Raw genomic sequence first — 21,171 nt, forward strand, 5'->3', positions numbered from 1 at the left:
AATTATTGAAGTTAAATGTCATCCGTTGCAACCCAATACAAACATAAAGGACGAAAAGTGAAATTTACCCTTTTAATTTAGTAAATTTTTAATAATTTTTTTCAGTTGTTGTTTATACTGAGTATTATCCCTAAAAACTATATTTCTCTCAAATTGCATTCCTAATCTTACTAAGATCTCATCCATTCTATCCCAACCAATTCCTTCATGTACGGAAAACAGTGTGATTCTCGTTCTCGCAATTTGTCTCGCCAGAACCTCGTGTGGTGGAATCCGGTGACCACGCCAACATCAAACTTATTAGAATCATTGTTGACGACTTCGTTTCAACTTCATATTGACAATATTCTTCTTTCAGTATCATAGACCAATCTGTAACGTTGACTAGCTAAGACGTCTTTGATCTTCGATTGTCGTTGAGGGTATAACAGAAATAGAAAAGTCGTAGCTATTGATTAGAAAGTGAACGACGGAGGTGAAGTTGGTGCACAGAGGTGGAAGAGAAAGGGGTTGCAATCTATGTATTTATATATTGTTATATATACAATATTAAGTATTAATATATAATAATATATAACTATTTTTTAAATAAATAAGATAGCATGATATATAAAATACTGGCCGAGTTACATCAATATCGCAGGTAAGCGGGCAACAAGCTGCGCCGCTACCCCTTTCTGAATAGCAAACCCTAGCCTATTAAAGGCAAACCCCTGCCCCCCCATATTGATGAGCAACTGCTGTGGACAACCTTTTGGACCCTAGTCAACAAACGGATAGCTTCTGGCTAGGGAGCCAAAGGTGTCGAAGGCGAAGGGGACAAATGCATGTTGGTTATCAGCACATGCTTTAGCATGTTTATCCACCTTTATATAACTAAAAGAAAAAAGATATATTTAAAAGGGATTGGATGAAAATGGCAAAAAGAAAAAAGAAAATTGTAGACTAACCAAAATACCCCTTGAGCTAACTGGGATATTTTGACTGAGTTAATGAGCTGGACCAAAATGTCAAAAAATGGGAAAAGTGTCAATTTGGGCCAAACCTCGGGGACTAAAGTGTCAATTTGGGCCAAACCTCACGGACTAAAATGGCAATTCACTCTAAATTTTAAATGAAAAGGTAGACGTAACAGTAAAAATAACGTGAATGACAGAAATTCGATTGCTATCAATTTGGTTTGTTACGAAGGGAGCACTCACTAAAACAAACAAAAGAAACAAAAAATAAATAAGTTTTTTTTAAAGAAGGGATCCATAACTTGATAATATTATTATGAAAACCCAGTAATAATACAATGTTAGTAAAAAAACAATAAATAGTTGAATTAACTACTACCAATGGGGTAGTGGTGGAGTGGTTGGGGAAAAATTTGGTGTTCTTTGTGACCTAGGTTCGACTCTCACTCTTCCCATTATTTTGTGCGCCATCCAGGTGAAGGGCGAATACGGGTGGAACGGGTTCGTCTTGGATGGAAGGCGAGGTTTTACCGGTTATTCCACTGTCGTGCCTTCGGGTGGGTGGAGGTCGGGTTTCCGCACATCTGGGAGAGCCAAGGGGCTAGCGGCGGTCGAGTAGTTGACCTTGGCCACAGCGCCCGGTTAACACGTCATTCCTTGCCGTTCAAAAAAAAAAAGTTGAATTAACTACTATTATTTACAAACAAAAACCTCGTGTTAGAGTGGAAGGAGTATAGTAAACTTGTAATTCATTTTCTATTTCTATTAGTCATTATCTATACAACCTAATAAAAGCCTTAATTAGGGGACACATGTCACCCATCTAGAGCCTCAAAATCTCATTTTCCCGCCATTTTCCTAATCTCTTGATTTTCCTTATGTAATACCCGACGCGGGATCCGAATAAGCAATTTGGGTCACTTATTGTTCCTTCCATCATACGTCTCTCTTCTCCATCTCTAATCTTCATTCACATCCTAGGGTTTATGCAACTTCATTCGCACCTATATCCTTCTCATCCAATCGCATCCATTCGCACATCATTCTGCCGACATCTTCCGAAACCTAATGGATCCTTCAGTCGTTCAATCTGTCGTTCCATCCAAGCCTATACAATCCAATGTTCCATCAGGTTAATCTATTCAAGTATCTGGTTAATTATATGTCGTTCTATGTATTTCATCCATAAACTTTTGTATCTCATCGATTTGATTTTAACAATTGATAATCAGATATGTTTTGCCTCTTTCAGTCTTCACATAAACCCTAATATTTACCTCTTAATACTCAGATTAGATTTATCTCTGTGTATGTTTTTTTAACATTTTTTGTTTATTTTGCAATCTCTAATAGCACACATCACTAGCAGGTACGATTCCTTTCCTCACAAAACCTAATCCAAAAAATTATGCTCTGTCTGAAATGTCGCTGCCAAAATCTTATCAAGGTGAGTTTATATGATTTCAATTACAAAATCATCGTCACAAATCTCTTGGATTTTTCTTAATTTAGAACTTTACAACGTTGAATTTCACCGTACATAACGCAAGATGGATTGAGATTGCTTAGCGAACAAAACCCTAATTCAGAGCTATGGAAGGTATGCACACACTTTTGACCAATTTGTTTAATTCGAGATTAGTTCAAGTGGATTTTCAGTTTTTGTTGTTGAATTGCTTTGATTTGGTGTTATTTTCAACTTATAATTTATATGAAAACAGTTATCATTGCATTGAAAATATTTATCAGCAAGAATGTGACATGTGAGAAATTGTTGTTAGTTTATGATTTATTAACAAAGTCCAGATCAGTTTTTGTTAGAATAATACTAGGTTTGATCTCAAAGATCCTTTTGATGTATATTGATTTGGGATTAAGGGGGTGTTTTAGTGCATTTCAGATAATATATCTTTTCTATAAAACTATGTTAGAACAATTATTTTATCATAATAACACTAATATGAATGTTTTTATAAAGTTATTTAGGAGCTTATATGCTTCAAAAGTAGACTTTGAGTGATTTTGTCCATTTGACCCGTTACCCTTCAAAAGTAGACTTTTATAGTGTTTATGCTCCCTTTTGGATTTAGGCTAACCTGCTTCTATTCCAATAGTTATGATTTCCAATGTCTTTTCTACATTAATTACTTTAACATAGTCTTAGCTTTGTTACTTCAATTTAAGCACATGAAAAGAGGCATTTGATACTGTCTTCTCAAAACCAAGTTTATTTTATCCTTAAGTGTTATAATTATTCCATAACACCAACTATTTTTTTGATATAGGGTCCTTTACCTGATGTTGGAAGGAATCTAATTTTGATGTTGCTAATTGGGGCTATAAAGTGTATATATAGGGGCGGTCTGGTACCTGTGATTTTTGGTTTGACATATTTATTTTCGTGATTATTTGTTTAGCATAGTGTTGCTTCTTTTCTTGGTGATTTGGAATTAGTAGGTGTCATATGAATTCATAAAGTGGAAAATCGATTGAGAGGGTTTGATTATGATTCTATCTACAGGTCATAAAACCCAAAATTGCAAGGCCTGGTAGGGTTCCCGTTACCACCTGCGTGTGGGATTGTGACGGGAAGTCAGTTGCACGTGGTATTGGTGATGACTCTATACAGGTATTCTGCAACGCCTTGATTATTCTTATTTGTTTATTATACATGTGTAGGTATGCTTATTAACTTTATTAACATACAGATATGGAGTATATAGCCTGGGAGGGAAAATCGACCAGACATTTATGTAGCCAGTGACTAAAAGAAATAAATTACAGTTGTATATCAACACCATATTTGTCTTTTGATGCAGGTTATTCTAAATCAATTTCGAATCGACACAAATACACCTTTATACATACATCTAACTAGGGATGGCAAAAATACCCGAGCCCGACGGGTATACCCGAAACCCGACACAAATGGGACGGGATACCCGATACCTGATGGGTATTGGGCCGGGTATGGGATTAGTTTTAAAAATTTTCACGGGTATGGGTCGGGTATGGGATTAGGTTATGCCCGACCCGATTACCCGAAACCACATACCCGTTTACCCGAACTATATACCCGATCATATACCCGATGTTTTTAGTTTATATTTTTATTTCCCTTTAACCCTTATCTATTAGTGATTTATTTTAATATGTTCATAACGTGAAAAAAAAAATTTCTTTTAGGATATGTATTTGATAATAGTATTTATATTTTGTATGTTGTGAAGTGTATAAATATTATAAAGTTATTATTAATTTATAATAAAATTATATGTATGTAATGTATATTTTTAATTTATAATAGTTGTTGCATAAATAAAATTATATAATAATTATAATAGTAAAAAATGTATTTGGAAATCTCAATGTATATCATTTAACAAACTTATGGGTATACCCGATACCCGCGGGTATACCCGATACCCGACGGGTAATTACCCGACAAATACCCGACGGGTATTGGGTAGGGTATGGGACACGATTTTACAACCGGGTATGGGTATGGGATTACCAATACCCGACCCAAACCCGACCCATTGCCATCCCTACATCTAACGCCCAATTTGAACAGCTCTTATATGGTACAAAGAGGTTACAAAATAGCTAAAAACTAATTATACGTTAATTACACATTATTAATGCACATTATTTGGGTTTTTAATAGGTTTGATATTTTTATTCATGATTAGGAAATCAAGTGCTATAGTTGAAGGTTAACAAGTAGGTTCCTCATTCGACAAAGGTATGTATCTCCATCAGATTACCCACAATGAGTTGCATCAGATTTCTTAGTTTTTTGATGTGCATTCACGTCTTTGACCCGTTTCAAGCATGTTTTGTTCTGTTTTTTGACGAAATAAATGCAACCATTACTTTACAGCTAATTATACTTTTCAGTTAATTATAAGATATGATGGATCACTAAACAAAACATATTGGAGTCAACTCTGTTAAATTTGAACAATTTGTTTATATGAACACAGGAACAACATGTTGGAAGGGTGCAGGATATTCAAGGAGCTCTACAAATGAGAAAAATGTACCTCCCATCTAGAAGTGAGTCTAATATGTTGATTAGGATAAACTATATTATAGGTTGCATTGAAGTTTCAACACAAAAGCAACAAAGGATGTAACAATGAACCACCATATGAATGGCAAGTTTACAAGTGAGCCTATCAAAGCAACAGTGTTCATGTGAAGAAGACTACCAACAGCGATCAAGAAGAGTAACAGCCAATGAAACAGCATTAATCAGTAGATCTACAATAGCGAGTCAAAATCGATTAAGCTGGCTCTGGTGTCCCTTTTTTAATCATAACGAAGCCAAAGAATATTGCAACTTGGTCAATTAAACAAAGTTGTACGGATCAATGCGCTTAGTAGACGTGGTGAAGACAAGAACGAATCAGAACCTATGTGGTGCGGAAGAAGCCTGTGTGAAGTCGAGCAATAACTATGTGAACAACACCTATTGAATATGTGTTATATTGGTTTGAGCCAAAATCAAGAATCCGATATGCGTGAAGAAATTAAATCCGTATGATAAGCGGCAACCTAAGTAAGTGGTCATCTATCCAATCTTTTGAACTAAGGTAATACTATATATAATTAACAATTTTTTTTGCATAAAATGATTTAGGATCTTTTTATGCATTTAAAGTAAAATTCGAGTTGCTGTCAACCCATTTTTCCATACCAGTTAGGACAATGAACTAAGGGGAACTTTGCAGTCACTTGCTTGTGGGAAAATCTGCGTCCTTCAAAAGGTATTTTATTAAAAGTTTATTTAATCAAATGGAGTTTCGTTACATTTTTTTTGCTACCATAAGGAGATATAGGAGATGCTTTGAATGTGAACATTAGAATGTGCACGTGTTAAGCCAACACCTGTTCAACATTCACATTTCTCATTGCTTGAGTACTCAAGTAAGATAATTCATGAAACTCGCTTTGCAGTTATAATGAATTTGGCTTGCACAGTAGACGTATATGTTTATTGCTATCAAAGTAGTGTAGTTTTTATGCGTATTGATCTGTCAAACCGGTGCAGATTTGTGTAGTTTATTGCTCCTGAATTAGTGCAGTTTTTAGGCATATAGAGCTGTCAAAAAGTACAGATTTGTGTAGTTCGTTATTGTCAATTTAGTGCAGTTTAAAACAATATTATTTTATTTCAAGCAAAGTTGTTCTAAAACTATGTAATCTAACATTTTCTAGCTATCATCTGAATGTTTTTACTAAGCAAATCCTAACGACCCATTGGCAGCAAATTGATTACTTTTTATAATTCTGTATAATGTATTTCTTGCAATATTGTTGTCATATTTTTTTATTTTTTTTATTTTAAGAAAAAATGGATTCCCCTAGTTCCTCATCCATCGCAAATTATTACTATAGAGAGTTTTTAGCGGATGAAGGTGAATCCACCGATGAGGAGGTCGAGCAAGAGGCGGTTAGAGTGCTTGTCAACTAGCGGTGCGATATATGAAGCATTGTAGCCGGCCTGAACGTGAAATTAAAACAAGAGATTATATTGAACGAGACCGACGTGCGGCAAACGATCGGTTGATGAAAGATTATTTCGATGAAGCGCCAACATATCCGAACCCATAAGTTTTTAGGCGTCGTTTCCGGATGAGTAAGCGTTTGTTTCTACGCATCGTCGAGGACTTTGAAAACAACTTCGATTATTTTAAACAAAAAGTGGATGCGAAAGGGACACTTGGATTCACCGGTATTCAAAAGTGTACGTCGTCGCTACGAGTCCTTGCTTACGGAAACACGACCTGTTGGAACCTGAAGGTTTATGCATAGAGGGTTATAATAGTTCAAGGGCTGATTATGTGATATTTTGTTTTGTTTATGGTTTGGGTCGAAAACTTGTATGTTGGGTCTAGAAGGTTTCGAGTGGGCTTTAGGGGTTTCGACCCACTTATGTTTAGTATATAAGTTCACCTCATTCTCTATAATGAGGTTGATCACTTTGTGAAAGCTTAGAGCCAGCCGAAACCTAGAAGGAGTCTTGTATCAGTCACCGTTTACCGTTGAATGCAAGATATTCTGGTTTGTTTTGATTACATATTGTTTCGGTTTTATTATAAGTCTTGAATCATCTTGTGTTTGTTTTCCGCACTCACACAAGATCAAGTTTGATATCATTGAAAGATCCCTACGGGACTTACACGACCGACATCAACGACGAGTATTTAAAAATGATCAAGAAAACAACGCAAGACACCTTGGAGCATTTTTGTCGCGGTACATTCCTATACTTTACTATAAACATTACAAGTATTTTTATTTTTTTAGCTTATGGTTGTATACGTTTGTTAAAGGTATTATAAATTTGTACGGTGCGCGTTATCTGAGAACGCCCAGTTGGTACGACCTTCAAAAGATTTACGAGGTCCATTATAATGAGCATGGTTTGCCGGGTATGATCGGGAGCTTGGATTGTATGCATTGGCGTTGGGATAACTGTCTGACCGCATGGCGAGGTCAACACACACTGGGTGACCAAAAAGGACCTACTTTTATTCTTCTGGCGGTTGCCTCATGGGAACTTTGGGTTTGGTTGGCTTACTTTGGCGTGGTCGGGTCATGCAATGACATAAATGTTTTTGAACAATCTCCGTTGTTAGAGGACTATATTTCTGGCAGAGTTCCAAAAACGTCTTTCTACTCAAACGGAAACTACTAACCCCATGGATACTATTTGTGCGACAGAATTTATCCTAGGTATTTGATTGTCGTGAAGACTTTTAGTGATTCGTTCGATGAAAAAAGAGCACACTTTAAAAAGGTTCAAGAGTCTGCGCGGAAAGACATTGAGAGATGCTTTGGGGTTCTTAAAGAACGATAACAATATTTGAGAAATCCTTGTCGTGCATGGACCAAGCAAAAAATGAGAGATGCTATGTACGCTTGTATAATCATGCACAACATGATTTTGGAAGACGAAAGAAAGGCGATATGCCAGAATTATGTACCGGAGGCCGTTCAGGAGGAGCATCTGCAAGCGTCAATGGAAGAAATAGTGAATAATGCACGAGAATTGCATTACGAAACCCACCATTCCGCGTTAACGGTTGATCTGGTACAACACGCATGGCCGACTCGGTATATCCGAGCTGAGGAAGACGAAGATGACGAGAATGACAAAAGCGAAGATGAAAATTAATGTATTTTTTTAAGTATGATCGTTTTTATTTTTTTATTTTTAATATTGTAATTTTTTTATTTAATGAAATATTATTAGTTTTTAAATTTAAAAAAAAATAATGATTATGTAATATTGGTTGGGGCATTATTGGGCGTTATTCCACTACGCCCTTTTGTAAAAACGCCCAATAATGCCCCCTTGCAGAGCCGTTACAACGTTTTTAGAGACCCCAAACGAACTACGAAGTAGAGGCCCTTTGCAATATTTGTTCGGTCCGGTTCATGTTGGGTCGGTTCAGATTAGATCGCCTAATAAAAAAATTAAATCACTAAATTTAAAATGTATAATGAGTTGTCTTTTGGTCCAGTTTTCAATTAAATCAGTTTCGGACATGTTCAATCCAAGCTCGAAAACTACTAAGAAAAGTAATCTAATATATATTGTTAAGAGTTGCATTGATAGCCATTGAACTTTTACTTGGAACTAGAATGTTTTTGACCATGTTTATTTTTCTTGGACTCAAAGTTTTCCATCCATTTAATGGATGTTTAACCATCGCAGCATTGATGGCTTTGATGACTCCATTCTCATTTCAAGATATTTAACCGATACAAATTATAATAATACCTTAATGGCTTTTACTATTTCAGTTTTTTTGAGTTCAATCTCATCATTATTTGGTGAGTTTTAAATGCGAATTGGGCTTTGAAACTAAGCCTTTTTTTTTCCTAAACTATATTTGTTTTGGGCTTCTTTAATGAAAAGTTGGTTTAGTTTTACATTTGAGTTATTTATTTGGGTCTGATATATGTACTATACATAAACACTTTCTAAAAATTTGAAGACCCTTATATTTTGGTGACCCTAGGCCCGTGCCTAGGCTGGAAAGCTTATTGGGCCGGCCCTGCCCCCTTGCTGACTAGACTAACACATGGCAGAAAACGCCCAAGGGTGGGGACATTATACACATGGTCTAAACACCCAATACCAATAACTAAAAAAACTTAAAAAATAATAATAAATAAATAAAGCAAGACATGTGATTGGTTTAGATTGATGTTGACCGACCATCATTACCTTCTTCTTCCCATTAACCAAATGTCCATCAATGGACCAGGTTAACTTGGTGGGGCGGTGCGACGGCCGTTAATGGCTTACGTGACACCGTTAACAGTGCCTTAGTTAACCTACAACAACCAACCTAATAAATATTCGTTTTTAAAATTAGGTAAATAGCTAGTAGACAATTTAATAGGGTTTGTATTGGAGCATGAAGAAGCCAGTGATTAAAATGCAGGGACCCTCTTCAATGGACCATTTAACCACCTCATAAACTACATCAAGTGCCGGTAGGTAGGGTTGTAAACCGTCTAGTCAACCTCGGATCTAAGCTATTGTTTGATCAGCTTCATGACGTATGTTTCAACTCATCTTGAGTACGAGGAGCATTAAGTATGGGCTTGATTAAGGGTATCAATCGTGTCGATTAAAGATCAAAAGATTTTGGGTTAATGGGTTGAAGAGGAGAATCCAAACACAAATCTCATATATTTATTTGAAAGAATTTCATATATCCTCCTCTAAACATTTATCAGGTCAAAGACATCAACCACAATCCGCATCAAGTCAAAATCGTGTCACGTCCAAAACCACATTTGTTTATCTCGAATTTGGAGTGCCTTGAATTGAAATTTGATTGACCGAAATGGTGGACGAAGGCAGCGACCATGAGAGGCTTTTCTATTTTCTTTTACCAAAACGGGTAAAATGATTATCGTTCAAACAAAAAACCACGCAAAAACCAAACGCGCAAATTCACTTCATGGACAAAAAGGGTGACGAGTGAGTTAACAACCAAGACCAAATAACTAATTTCTCAAAAGCCAACTTAAGCCTTGATGAGTGGGAGAGGTAGCCGAATTAGGATATCACTACTGGCACGGACTGCGCAGGAAGTAATATTTTGACTTGCCATAATAACCATGTAATTTACTTTTTCGATAATAAAAACTTCTCTATAACATGCAAAAATTAAATCTATAAGAAAAACTTAAACCACAAGTCAAATACCCTTTTTATACAAGAAAACTAAAATGCAATCTAGACCGCTATGAGAAAGATGATTTCAGTATCTCAAACGTCAATTCTTTGATCCCAGAACTTGCTGCTTAACCTCTTCTATCTTTGATGCCAATTCATCTCGGTTTCTCTACAAAATGTAAAAAGATCAATATAATTTACCAAAATTCCAGCTACATAAAAAAAAATTAAATGAAGTATTTTTTTCAAACAGTCAACAAAGTCACACATCCATGTCTTTCTGGAACCTTTAAAACGCAATTCAGCCACAGCCCACTTGATCTTTGATTGGTTATGTTAACTTGCACTGATGAAGACATATAGCAGTAGGATTACATACCTTGAAGAGCAAGTAACGTGTAGTGAACCAGATACTGTAGCCAAGACCAACCAGTTCCATCAATTTAGGAAACTGTTAATAGAAAATAAAAAAAGAAGATAAAAATAAATTATAAGACAGGTTATGATATATTAAGATTTTAGTTTAGCAGGCACAGAAACCAAATAACACACCAAAGGTATACGATCAATGGATCCGACAATGTTTGCAGCTAACCAGAGGGCTGTAACGCCGCCTACACCAAGCAAAGCAATTGAAAAAGAATCTTCAAGATCCAACTACAGAACAAAAAACGACCAGGCATGTTATCATTGCATATAATGTAACTAATCATCTTTATAATTCAGAAACAAAAGAGTTATTTCTAGTTTGCAGAAAGCCAAAAGCAAATGAAGCTATGAAAGCCGGTGGTGCTCGTCATGCAGTACTTGAAGAGATTATAACAAAAGTTGACGTTGTCATACGATTGGCTGAAGAACAATGGGGTTGGAAAATGACTAATTTTATACATGGCCCTTATCAGTTATTTCTTGATGCCAATGTAAGCTTCATTAACTCTTCAATTTTCTTCTTACATTTATGTAACGAATTTTATTTTCCATTAGTCATTATTACATGTCGTGGGATATTACATAGACTGGCCGTTGTCCGTTAACGAGCATGGCCATTAACGTGCCAGCTCAGCTGTTAACGGACGGAACACCGCCCCGCGTCACTAATGGCGGCCGTTGGCTTCCTCAATAACCCAATAACGTCGGCTGTGCATATTTTGGACCGTGAGTTTTGAGGAAACAAGTGCTGCAGCTTGTTGTGGTTGTGAGAGAGAGAAGGATAATAAGAAGTGGCGGCAGTTTTTGTTTCAAAATTAAGGGTTTCTGCATCTTCATATGCCAGACAGAATAGAAGTCATAGGCCAGGATAATTTTCGCTGTGGGCTTCGTAATTTTTTAAAAAAAGGGGGGCTTGAGCTGCAAGTGTTTTGGTTAGTCCTTAGTTTAGTGCAATTTTAGTTTTATTTTAATATGATGTAGTTTTATTTATTTATATGTTATTTACATTTAAAAAATATATTGAATAGAAAGTCTAATGATTAAATTTTTAATGATTGCAGTGTAGTTATTCCACAACGCCAAATTATTGAACAGATTAGTTAATGGCACTCTGTTGACTTGGCAGCACTTTTTGTTAGTTAGTGGAATCCTAAGTTAATCCACAACACATAGCCTTATGTATGAGTCCATTTGGGTTATGTTTTAATCACAAATGGGTTAAATAGGCTAAATAAAACCTTTTGACTACAAGGGTACCGGAAGCGTATTTAAATACATACATTCCCTTCCCAACGATACTATACATGTCAATTTAGGTTTTTTCAACTCGGGGGTCTCAACGGAAGCAGCTTCTGTATCTTCTAGGATAGAGAAAATGTTTGCCCCCGTCCAACCCTCCCTAGACCCTACCATATGAGTTATGATTGGGATAAATAGCCATGAACAACAAAAAGATAACACACCTCCATTTTGAGTTTATTCAGGAATTCAAAGTGAGGGAACTGATCATCTGCAGCATCAGTAGCATCATCATCAACTTTGAATAGACCAAATCCTCCAAACCCGCTATTCTCCTCAGATTGACCATCGTTGACCGGCCCCTCATCCTCGGTTTCTTCTTTGACATGTCGATTTGCTTCATTTGATGCGACCTCAGGAGTTGTTGCTTCTGTAGATGAGTAACTGACAACGTCCGGTTCATCTTTAACATATTGGTTCGCCTCACTTGATGTTTCCTCAGAAGCTGTTGCTTTAATGGATGAGTAGTAGTTATAGCGTAAGCCTGTAAAGCAAAACAATTAGGAACCCATTTGCTTCCACAGATTGAATTGGCACTGAATGAACATCTCTGACAGTAACATCTAAAAAATTGTTGATCATACACTTATTGTGGAAACGAATCATACTACCTGAAGAAAAATGGATGCAAACTGAAAGGATAATTCTTACTCCAAATCTAGAACAAACAAAACTGCTTACCAAACAAGGCAAATTGGATTTAAATTATCCGAACCGGCTCTTTTTTCCTAACTCAGTTATTTACTCACAGTAGTCCGAACTTTTTCATTTTTGGCCGATAATAGTCTGCCGTTAAAAATATCTTAACAGAGTTAAGTTTTTTTTTTTTCGAATTACAAACTGATGTTTTAGGGCTTTTGATCAGAACTAGGATACGAGTCGATTAATGTAAAATCCACCTCAAAACGGTGCTCCAAACGGCTTAATTTTTGTTAATTGGAAGTTTAAACACCCGAATTGAAGCACAGTTTTCGTCGTTTGGGCAGTATTTCGATGTAAATTTTACATCAATCGAATCGTATCCTCGTTCTAATCAAAAGACCTAAAACATCGGTTTGTAATTCGAAAAAAAACTTAACTCCGTTAAGCTATTTTTAACGGCAGACTATTATCGGCCAAAATTGAAAATGTTCGGACTACTGTGGGTAAATAACTGAGTTGGGATAATTATCAGCCAAAAAGAAGCGGTTCAAATTATTTAAATCCAATTTGCCACCAAACAATAATCAATCACAACAAAAAGTATAACATCAAATTACACATTCCTAAAATAAACTATTCGAAGAAATCAAGCCCTAAATACTCGAAATTGAGAAACTATTCAAACAAATTCTAACAATTTTCCACTAATAAACTGTATTTAACAAATTTAACAGCAACAAACTCATACTCAACTAAAATTTGAACGAAATCTAGGGTTTATAGTTGCAACAAAAAGTAAATAGTTAAGAATGCGATTGTGCACCTGCATTATTGAGAGCAATCGAGTTCGATTTCAATGGCAGAGAGGATTTCCATTGCAGACTGCTGATTTGAGGGGTTAAAGATGTAAGATTTGATAGACGATTTGGGAGACAACGGGTAGAAGTGCAGAGCTCCATTTTTGTAAAAGATTTTAGGGTTTTAGGTTTCAGCTGGGTTTTATAGTTTGCACCGAATTTTCTAGATGATAAAAATATAACGGATAAAAAAGAAATGAAAATAAAAATATACTACTGGGTTACGGCGCGAGTTTTAATAAATTTTTGAGTAAATTTACATTTTAGTCCTTAAGGTTTGTTCTAAATTACCACTTTAATCCAAATAAATTTTTTTCTCATTTGGGTCCCTACTTTTCCCATTTTGATCCAAATTATTAACTCAGTCAAAAAAATCCCAGTTAGCTCAGGGGTATTTTGGTTAGTCTACAATTATTTTTTTCTTTTTGCCATTTTCATTAATCCCTTTTAAATATATCTTTTTTCTTTTAGCTATAAATTATTATATATTAATAATTAACTAGTATTTTCCCCGGCGCGCGTTATGGCGGCGCGCGACGGATGGAAACGTATAGTAAGACAAAATACGATTTGTAAAACTCAGTGCGTAAAAGACAATTACAAAAAAGTGTAAAACACAAAGGTAGACGCAAAGTGCAAAACACAATGTCTAAGACATTTCATAAACACAATACATTGGCATTTGCAAAAGTAGGAATTATAGTCTAGGGGTTACAATTGCAATTTTTTTAAAGTTTGGCGGGTCTAAAAATGGAGTAATAATGCAATGGGTAAAAAAACAAAGTCTAAAAAAGACAAAGTGTAAAAGTATAGGGGTGGTGGCGGAAATGTGTAAAAGATGAGGGGGTGTTGGTGGAAATGTAAAAGAATAGGGTTGGTGCGTAACTATGTAAGAGCTAAGAGGGTGATGGATGAAAACCAAAGTAGAGGGTTGGTGCTGGCAAAGTTTGAAAGATGAGGTTGTTGACGTGTTGTTTTGAAAATTCAAAGTATAATGTTTAGGGACTAAATTTGCCATTTTATGAAACTTTAAAGATTACATAGCTAAGGGGCTAAAATTGCAATATCATGAAAATATGAGGGGCAAGGAGGCAAAGCCGGTGAGAAACCCACCGACTTTGTCCTTTAAGATTGTATAGAATATATGTTTACTTTAATATTATTCTTTAAAACTAATGTTTTTAATGTAACTTTTTTACAGTATATAATAAATTTCCTTTTGCTTTTACAAAGAGTTGGTCATTTCATATATACTAGTTTTTTTATATCGCGCGTTGCGACGAAGCCGAGCAAATGATAACGTAAAAAAAAACGTGATTTGAAAATAAAGCATTTTGTTTAGAAAGTCAAACCATTAGAAAGATTTAGTTTAACATTGTACTGTTTTGTTTTATAATACCAAATATATACTTTATTTTGAGTACAACTTTAGTTTTAACAAAACTTATAAGGGAATACCAGGGAAAGTTTTTAGAAAAAAGTTATAAACATAAATTATTAAAGAAGTATCAAATTAATCGATAAACTAATATGTGTTCAAAAAAAAAGAAAAAAACAATTACTAAAAAAAGGTAAAGGAAATATATGTTACAAAAAAGAAAAATACATTGTTAAAAGTAATAATAATAATAAACTATTATAATGTATTAAATAATAAAATAATAAAAAACTATATATTATTGTAAAAATAAAGTTACTATTCATCAATCCTCGTCAACAATATATATATAATTAAAGAAGTATCAAATTAATCGATAAATTAATATGTGTTCAAAAAAAAAGAAAAAAACAATTACTAAAAAAAGGTAAAGGAAATATATGTTACAAAAAAAGAAAAATACATTATTAAAAGTAAAAATAATAATAAACTATTATAATGTATTAAATAATAAAATAATAAAAAATTATTATTATAAAAATAAAGTTACTATTCATCAATCCTCGTCAACAATATATATATATATATAATATTGTATATATACAACAATATCTAAATACATAAATTACAGCCCCTTTTTATTCCACCTCCACCACCACCATCATTTCCACCTCCTTCGTCGCCATCATCACCACCCACAACCATCACTACCGCTACAACCACCACCGGTTACCAGTTTAGTCCCACAACTCCTCCACAACACCCAAACCACCACCACCACCATCACTACCCCAAACCACCACCACCGTCACTACCCCAACCATCACCGGCTACCACTATCCCCATCGTTCCTCCTGCCTCTGTGCACCAACGTCACCACCACCGTTCAATTTACTCTTTTTTTTTACAAAACCATAAATCGTAATTCCCCATAGCCACCACTCCCTCCATTAATTCAACCTTCCCCCATTGATAGCCTGTAAAAAAACCTCTAAAAACAAAGGCAAAAAACAAATCCTTCACTCCTTCGTCAACTTCAATCAGATTAATGACAACTAAATTAAATCCTTCTCATTCCCACTCAAAATCCAAATAATTTAACAATCAAAATCACAGAACCAAAACATTTTAATTTGGGTAAATTACATTTTTCGTCATTTATGTTTGTATCGGATTGTAATGGATAGCCTTTAACTTTAATAATTACAGTCACAATCATTTATTTGTAAAACTCATTACACCCTACGTCCTTTGGCCCTAACCTAGTTATTTTTCATAGTTAAATCTAGTTATGTGGACCTTACATGAGGGTAAATTTGTCTTTTATCTATTTAACATATATATATATATATATATATATATATATATATATATATAGGATTAGGATCATGAGTGAACAACTTCTTGAGAGTGAACTGAGTGAACTAATTTTGGCCCTTGATCATTTTTTAGATTAAAAGGGTAAGATTGACATTAGCCAATTACTTTTAATTAAAATCCTTTAATTTTCTCCTCTATTAACTCTCTCTCTCTCTCTCTCTCTCATTTTTTATTATTTCTCTATTATTTTATTATAAGAGATTGAATGGCTAATGTTTTTTTTTAAATAAACTGTTATGTTCCTTTTAAAATTAAATATTAAACCTAATTAAATTATGACTTTTAACATATGTGTATACAGGTCAGTATATACAAGACTTATACACTTGTGTATTATTACATCTTGTTTTCACGGGTTAGTATAAACCAGATTTATACACTTGTGTATTCTTCAAGTACATATGTGTATACGGGTCGGTATATACCAGACGTATACACCTGTGTATTATTCAAGTACATAGTGTATACATGTCGATATATATCAGACTTATACACTTGTGTATTACTACATATTGTTTCCACTATACATCTTTTCATCAAACATTGATCTAATACATATATGTATGGAGAATGTAATTAAATATTTTTATTTGTGTTCTAGCTGGAACAATATTTGATAATGTTTGTAGCTTTTTTAAATTATAAAATATTAAGTTAGGTAATATGTGAGAGAAAAAAAATATAGAGAATGTAATTAAATATTCTTTTAATTGGAAAGAGAAATTTGGAGAGAGAAAAAATTAATTAATTAAATGAAGATAGAAATATACAATTATACCCTTATGTCTATTAAAGTACTTGTAAGTTACAAAAGATAATTACAATCTTGCCATTATAGAAAAATCTAGATCTACAAAATCAATGGTCAGGATAAGTTCATTTTGTTCACAAATAAATCATTGTTCACTCATGAACCCTACCCTATATATATATATATATATAGGAGAAGGATCCGTTAGGAACCACCCTTTATTGCGAGAACCGCGAGAACCAGTGTGAACACAAACAGTAATACCTAAAAAAATCTAAAAAACACCCAATTTTTTTTACTGTTTTTTTTTTGTAAAAATCGCTATATTTCGTTTATAATAAAAAAAAATTCGAGTCACAGTTATCCATGCACATGTGCATTTGTATCATTTCTTTGACAAATTCCGTAATTCATTACAAATATTAGACAATTGCACTTTCATTTACACTACCACGTGTAATACACTACTTTTTACGTTAACAATATTATAAATGCATATGTGCATCTATATGTATCAACATGAAATAAGGTGTGTTAGTACACCACTTTCTCGTTCATCTATCATTCCATCCATAATACACAAACATGCACATGTGCATTTTTGTCATTTCTTTGACAAATTCCGTAATTCATTACAACTATTAGACAATTGCACTTTCATTTACACTATCATGTGTAATACAATACTTTTTACATTACTAATATTAGAAATGCACATGTGCATCTATATGTATCAACATGAAATAAGGTGTTTTGGTACACTACTTTAAATACACTTTCCCTTTCATCTATCATACCATCCATAATACACTACCATTACCTCCTACCATCCATAATACAATACCATTACCTCCTACCATCCATAATACAATACCATTACCAATATTTTCACTTTATTACATGTATGTAAACACCATTTATACCATCCAATCAACATATTACATCATAAATTGACAACTATAACCAAACCATCAACCACTAGATATAACTAACCAAAAAACTTGTATATGGGCCTACTTCTCCATTCAAAATCACAAACTTTTTGTTTCAAAACACGTTATATCATGGTTATACCTAATGATGCACATGTGCATTTTGAATATTGGTAATGTAAAAAGTAGTGTATTACGAATGGTATTGTAAATTAAAGTGCAATTGTCTATTCTTGATAACGTATTATCGAATTTGTCGAAGTAATGATACACATGCACATGTGCATGGATAATTGTTACTCGAAAAAAAAGTTTTTTTTTATGGTAACGAAATATAGCTATTTTTTTAAAAAAAAAATTTGAGTGCTTTTTTTTATTTTTTTTAGATTTTATTTTGTGTTCACATTGGTTTTCGCGGTTCTCGCAATAAGGGTGGTTCTCGCATTAACCTTACCCTATATATATATATATATATATATATAGGTAGAGGATCCTATACATTAATTAAAAGTGTGAGAAGGGTGAGAAATATTGTGGTGATGACACGTGTACTCAATTTAAATTAATTCAAAAGGGTAAACAAGTAATTTTCTTATTGATTTAATTAATTGATAACCTTCCATAACCGCCACCCTTAATTATAGGAATACGAATTAAGAATTAATCTACGAATTTGTGTCATCTCGTTCAGAACTGTATAGTGTTACATGTGTTACATAGTGTTATATGGTGTTATATAGTGTTTCTTTGGTGTTATATAGTGTTATATGATGGATGTATAGTGTTATATAGTGTTATATGGTGTTATATAGTGTTATTTAGAGTTATATAGTGTTATAGTGTTATATTTGTCTAATAGCATGTCTATGATAGATGTATAGTGTTATATATTGACAATATTGTTATATAGTGTTACATGGTGTTATACGGTGTTATATGGTGTTATATGGTGTTATATGATGGATGTATAGTGTTATATATTTCTTGTAGCAGTTACATATTTCTGGGTTTTTTAGAATGTCCGAATTTTAAAATAAGTTTAAAATTGAATCGCTAGAATTTAGGAGCGAATCGCTAGAATTTAGGAGATGTTACCTAATTTGAAACATATACAAAGACACTATTACCCCTACAATTTTCAAATCAGTCCAAATAATTAAAACACAATTTATAATTTGGTCCATATTGATCTCAACCATTAGATCAAAGATCTAATGGTTTAAAACACTTCTCACACTTTTAAATTAATGTACACTATCCCTACCCTATATATATATATATATATATATATATATATATATATATATATATATATATATATATATATAAACAAAAATTTTTAGGGAAATTGGCATGTAATAATCCCACCTGGACCTTATTGGCCATTAATAATCCCACCTCAGAATATTCCCCCCACCAGTCCCACCTTTCACCTATTTTCCTACAATGGTCCCCCGTTAAAAAAAACTTAACGGGGTTAAGCTTTTTTCCAAATTACATACAGATTTGGGAAATTGACCTGTAATAATCCCACCTAGACCTTATTGGCCATTAATAATCCCACCTCAGAATATTCCCCCCACCAGTCCCACCTTTCACCTATTTTTCCTACAATGGTCTCCCGTTAAAAAAACTTAACGGAGTTAAGCTTTTTTCCAAATTACAAACAGATTTTTTAGGGCTTTTGATTAGAACGACGATACGAGTCCATTGATGTAAAACTTGCCTCAAAACGGTGCTCCAAATGATGAAAACGGCGCTTCAATTCGGGTGTTTAAATTTTAAATTAACCAAAATCAAGTCACTTGGAGTACCATTTCGAAGTAAGTTTTACATCAATAGACTCGTATCATCGTTCTGATCAAAAGCCCTAAAAAATCTATTTGTAATTTGGAAAAAAGATTAACTCCGTTAAGTTTTTTTAACGGGGGACCATTGTAGGAAAAATAAGTGAAAGGTGGGACTGGTGAGGGGAATATTCTGAGGTGGGATTATTAATGGCCAATAAGGTTTAGGTGGGATTATTACAGTCCAATTCCCCTACAGATTTTTTAGGGCTTTCGATTAGAACGACGATACGAGTCCATTGATGTAAAACTTGCCTCGAAACGATGCTCCAAACGATGAAAACGACGCTTCAATTCGGGTGTTTAATTTTTCAATTAACCAAAATCAAGTCACTTGGAGCATCATTTCGAAGTAAGTTTTACATCAATGGACTCGTATCATCTTTCTGATCAAAAGCCCTAAAAAATCTGTTTATAATTTGGAAAAAAGCTTAACTCCGTTAAGTTTTTTTAACGAGGGACCATTGTAGGAAAAATAGGTGAAAGGTGGGACTGGTGGGGGGAATATTCTGAGGTGGGATTATTAATGGCCAATAAGGTCTTGTTGGGATTATTACAGGCCAATTCCCCAAATTTTTATTCTGTTTCACTGCTAATCCTTCTTCCCCAACCAGCACCCAACCGAAAACCCTAACTTTTTGAATCCAAAACTTCGTGAAACGCAGGTAACGAAACAACGAAATTGATTGAGGGTTTTTGTTTCCCATGTAAAAACGACAAGAATAATGTAAACAAAACGTATGGGTTGCGAGGTTTAAGCGAAGACGAACAGTTTCCGATGATGTACGAACTCTGGCGAAGCTCTAGTTATGCGGAAACGTGGGAACAGAGGAATTTCAAGTTACCCTAAATGTTTTTAAAAGGGGATCAGACCAACTTTCTATTGGCAAACCTTGTTACTAGCACCATCAACAGAGATTGTAGAAAACTGTGTTTCGGCAGCCTTATCCAAGGAAATGGAACCTACAGGTAACATATCTGCAGGTGATACCTGCAATATGTACGTAATAAGTATAAGCCTATTGAAAAGAGGAGAACTGTTAATATTCTATAGCTTATCAAACATTTAGATTGTTTTCCTAAAGCAATTATCGCATATAACATTTGATTGACTATTTCTGTGATTGTTGCCTTTAGCAGAGGTAAGCTTTTCTAAAATCAAGTTAAAAATAAATTATTTACTATCTACAAATTCGCAGGAAAGACATAATTAATTAGCAACAATATCCATAAAAAAATGAAATTATGGAGAAGATTGACTTTGATTTGTAATGTTTGATTCTGAAAATGGTGGTTGGATTGGGGTTCTAGCAGCTCCTAGAAGAATAAAGAGAGAAGATGACAAAGAGATTTAGAAGAGAGAAAGAGATATATATATTATAAGTTTGTAATTTTGTTTTTTTATTTATAAAATATTTTAATTAGATTGGTTAAAAGAGTAAACTGCCCTTATATGAATGGACTTAACTTAAAATTTTAACCTAGTTAG

The 21,171-nt window shown here is 34.0% G+C and overlaps 2 protein-coding genes across 27 annotated transcripts; one reads left to right on the forward strand and one right to left on the reverse strand.

The window, feature by feature from the left end:
- The first annotated feature begins 1,761 nt into the window (after positions 1 to 1,761).
- Positions 1,762 to 8,243, forward strand: LOC110909100. 26 transcript variants are annotated; one of them, XR_002575127.2, is made up of 11 exons: positions 1,762 to 2,091; positions 2,313 to 2,406; positions 2,510 to 2,559; positions 3,245 to 3,325; positions 3,481 to 3,588; positions 3,668 to 3,778; positions 4,652 to 4,704; positions 4,946 to 5,523; positions 5,605 to 5,731; positions 6,363 to 7,223; positions 7,301 to 8,243. XR_002575127.2 is itself a non-coding variant. In XM_035982791.1 (8 exons), exons 1-6 carry the CDS (start codon positions 2,028 to 2,030, stop codon positions 4,670 to 4,672), a joined length of 402 nt encoding a protein of 133 aa, XP_035838684.1. In that variant the 5' UTR covers positions 1,762 to 2,027; the 3' UTR covers positions 4,673 to 4,704; positions 4,946 to 5,557; positions 5,665 to 6,142. The 26 variants fall into 26 exon arrangements, 3 of the variants coding, with proteins under 3 accessions (XP_035838684.1, XP_022009799.1, XP_035838685.1); XR_002575123.2 differs by having other exon boundaries at positions 2,329 to 2,406; positions 2,472 to 2,559; XR_004878732.1 differs by lacking the exon at positions 3,245 to 3,325 and having other exon boundaries at positions 2,472 to 2,559.
- Positions 8,244 to 10,095: 1,852 nt separating this feature from the next.
- Positions 10,096 to 13,546, reverse strand: LOC110909099 (protein CURVATURE THYLAKOID 1D, chloroplastic). The gene is made up of 5 exons (XM_022154106.2): positions 13,361 to 13,546; positions 12,060 to 12,379; positions 10,720 to 10,824; positions 10,547 to 10,618; positions 10,096 to 10,336 (listed from the first exon to the last, which is right to left on the reverse strand). The coding sequence occupies exons 1-5, from the start codon at positions 13,494 to 13,496 to the stop codon at positions 10,268 to 10,270; spliced, it is 702 nt and encodes a 233-aa protein (XP_022009798.1). The 5' UTR covers positions 13,497 to 13,546; the 3' UTR covers positions 10,096 to 10,267.
- Positions 13,547 to 21,171: the final 7,625 nt, after the last annotated feature.

This window comes from Helianthus annuus, chromosome 14, assembly GCF_002127325.2.
Source record: "Helianthus annuus cultivar XRQ/B chromosome 14, HanXRQr2.0-SUNRISE, whole genome shotgun sequence".
Lineage (NCBI taxonomy): Eukaryota > Viridiplantae > Streptophyta > Magnoliopsida > Asterales > Asteraceae > Helianthus > Helianthus annuus.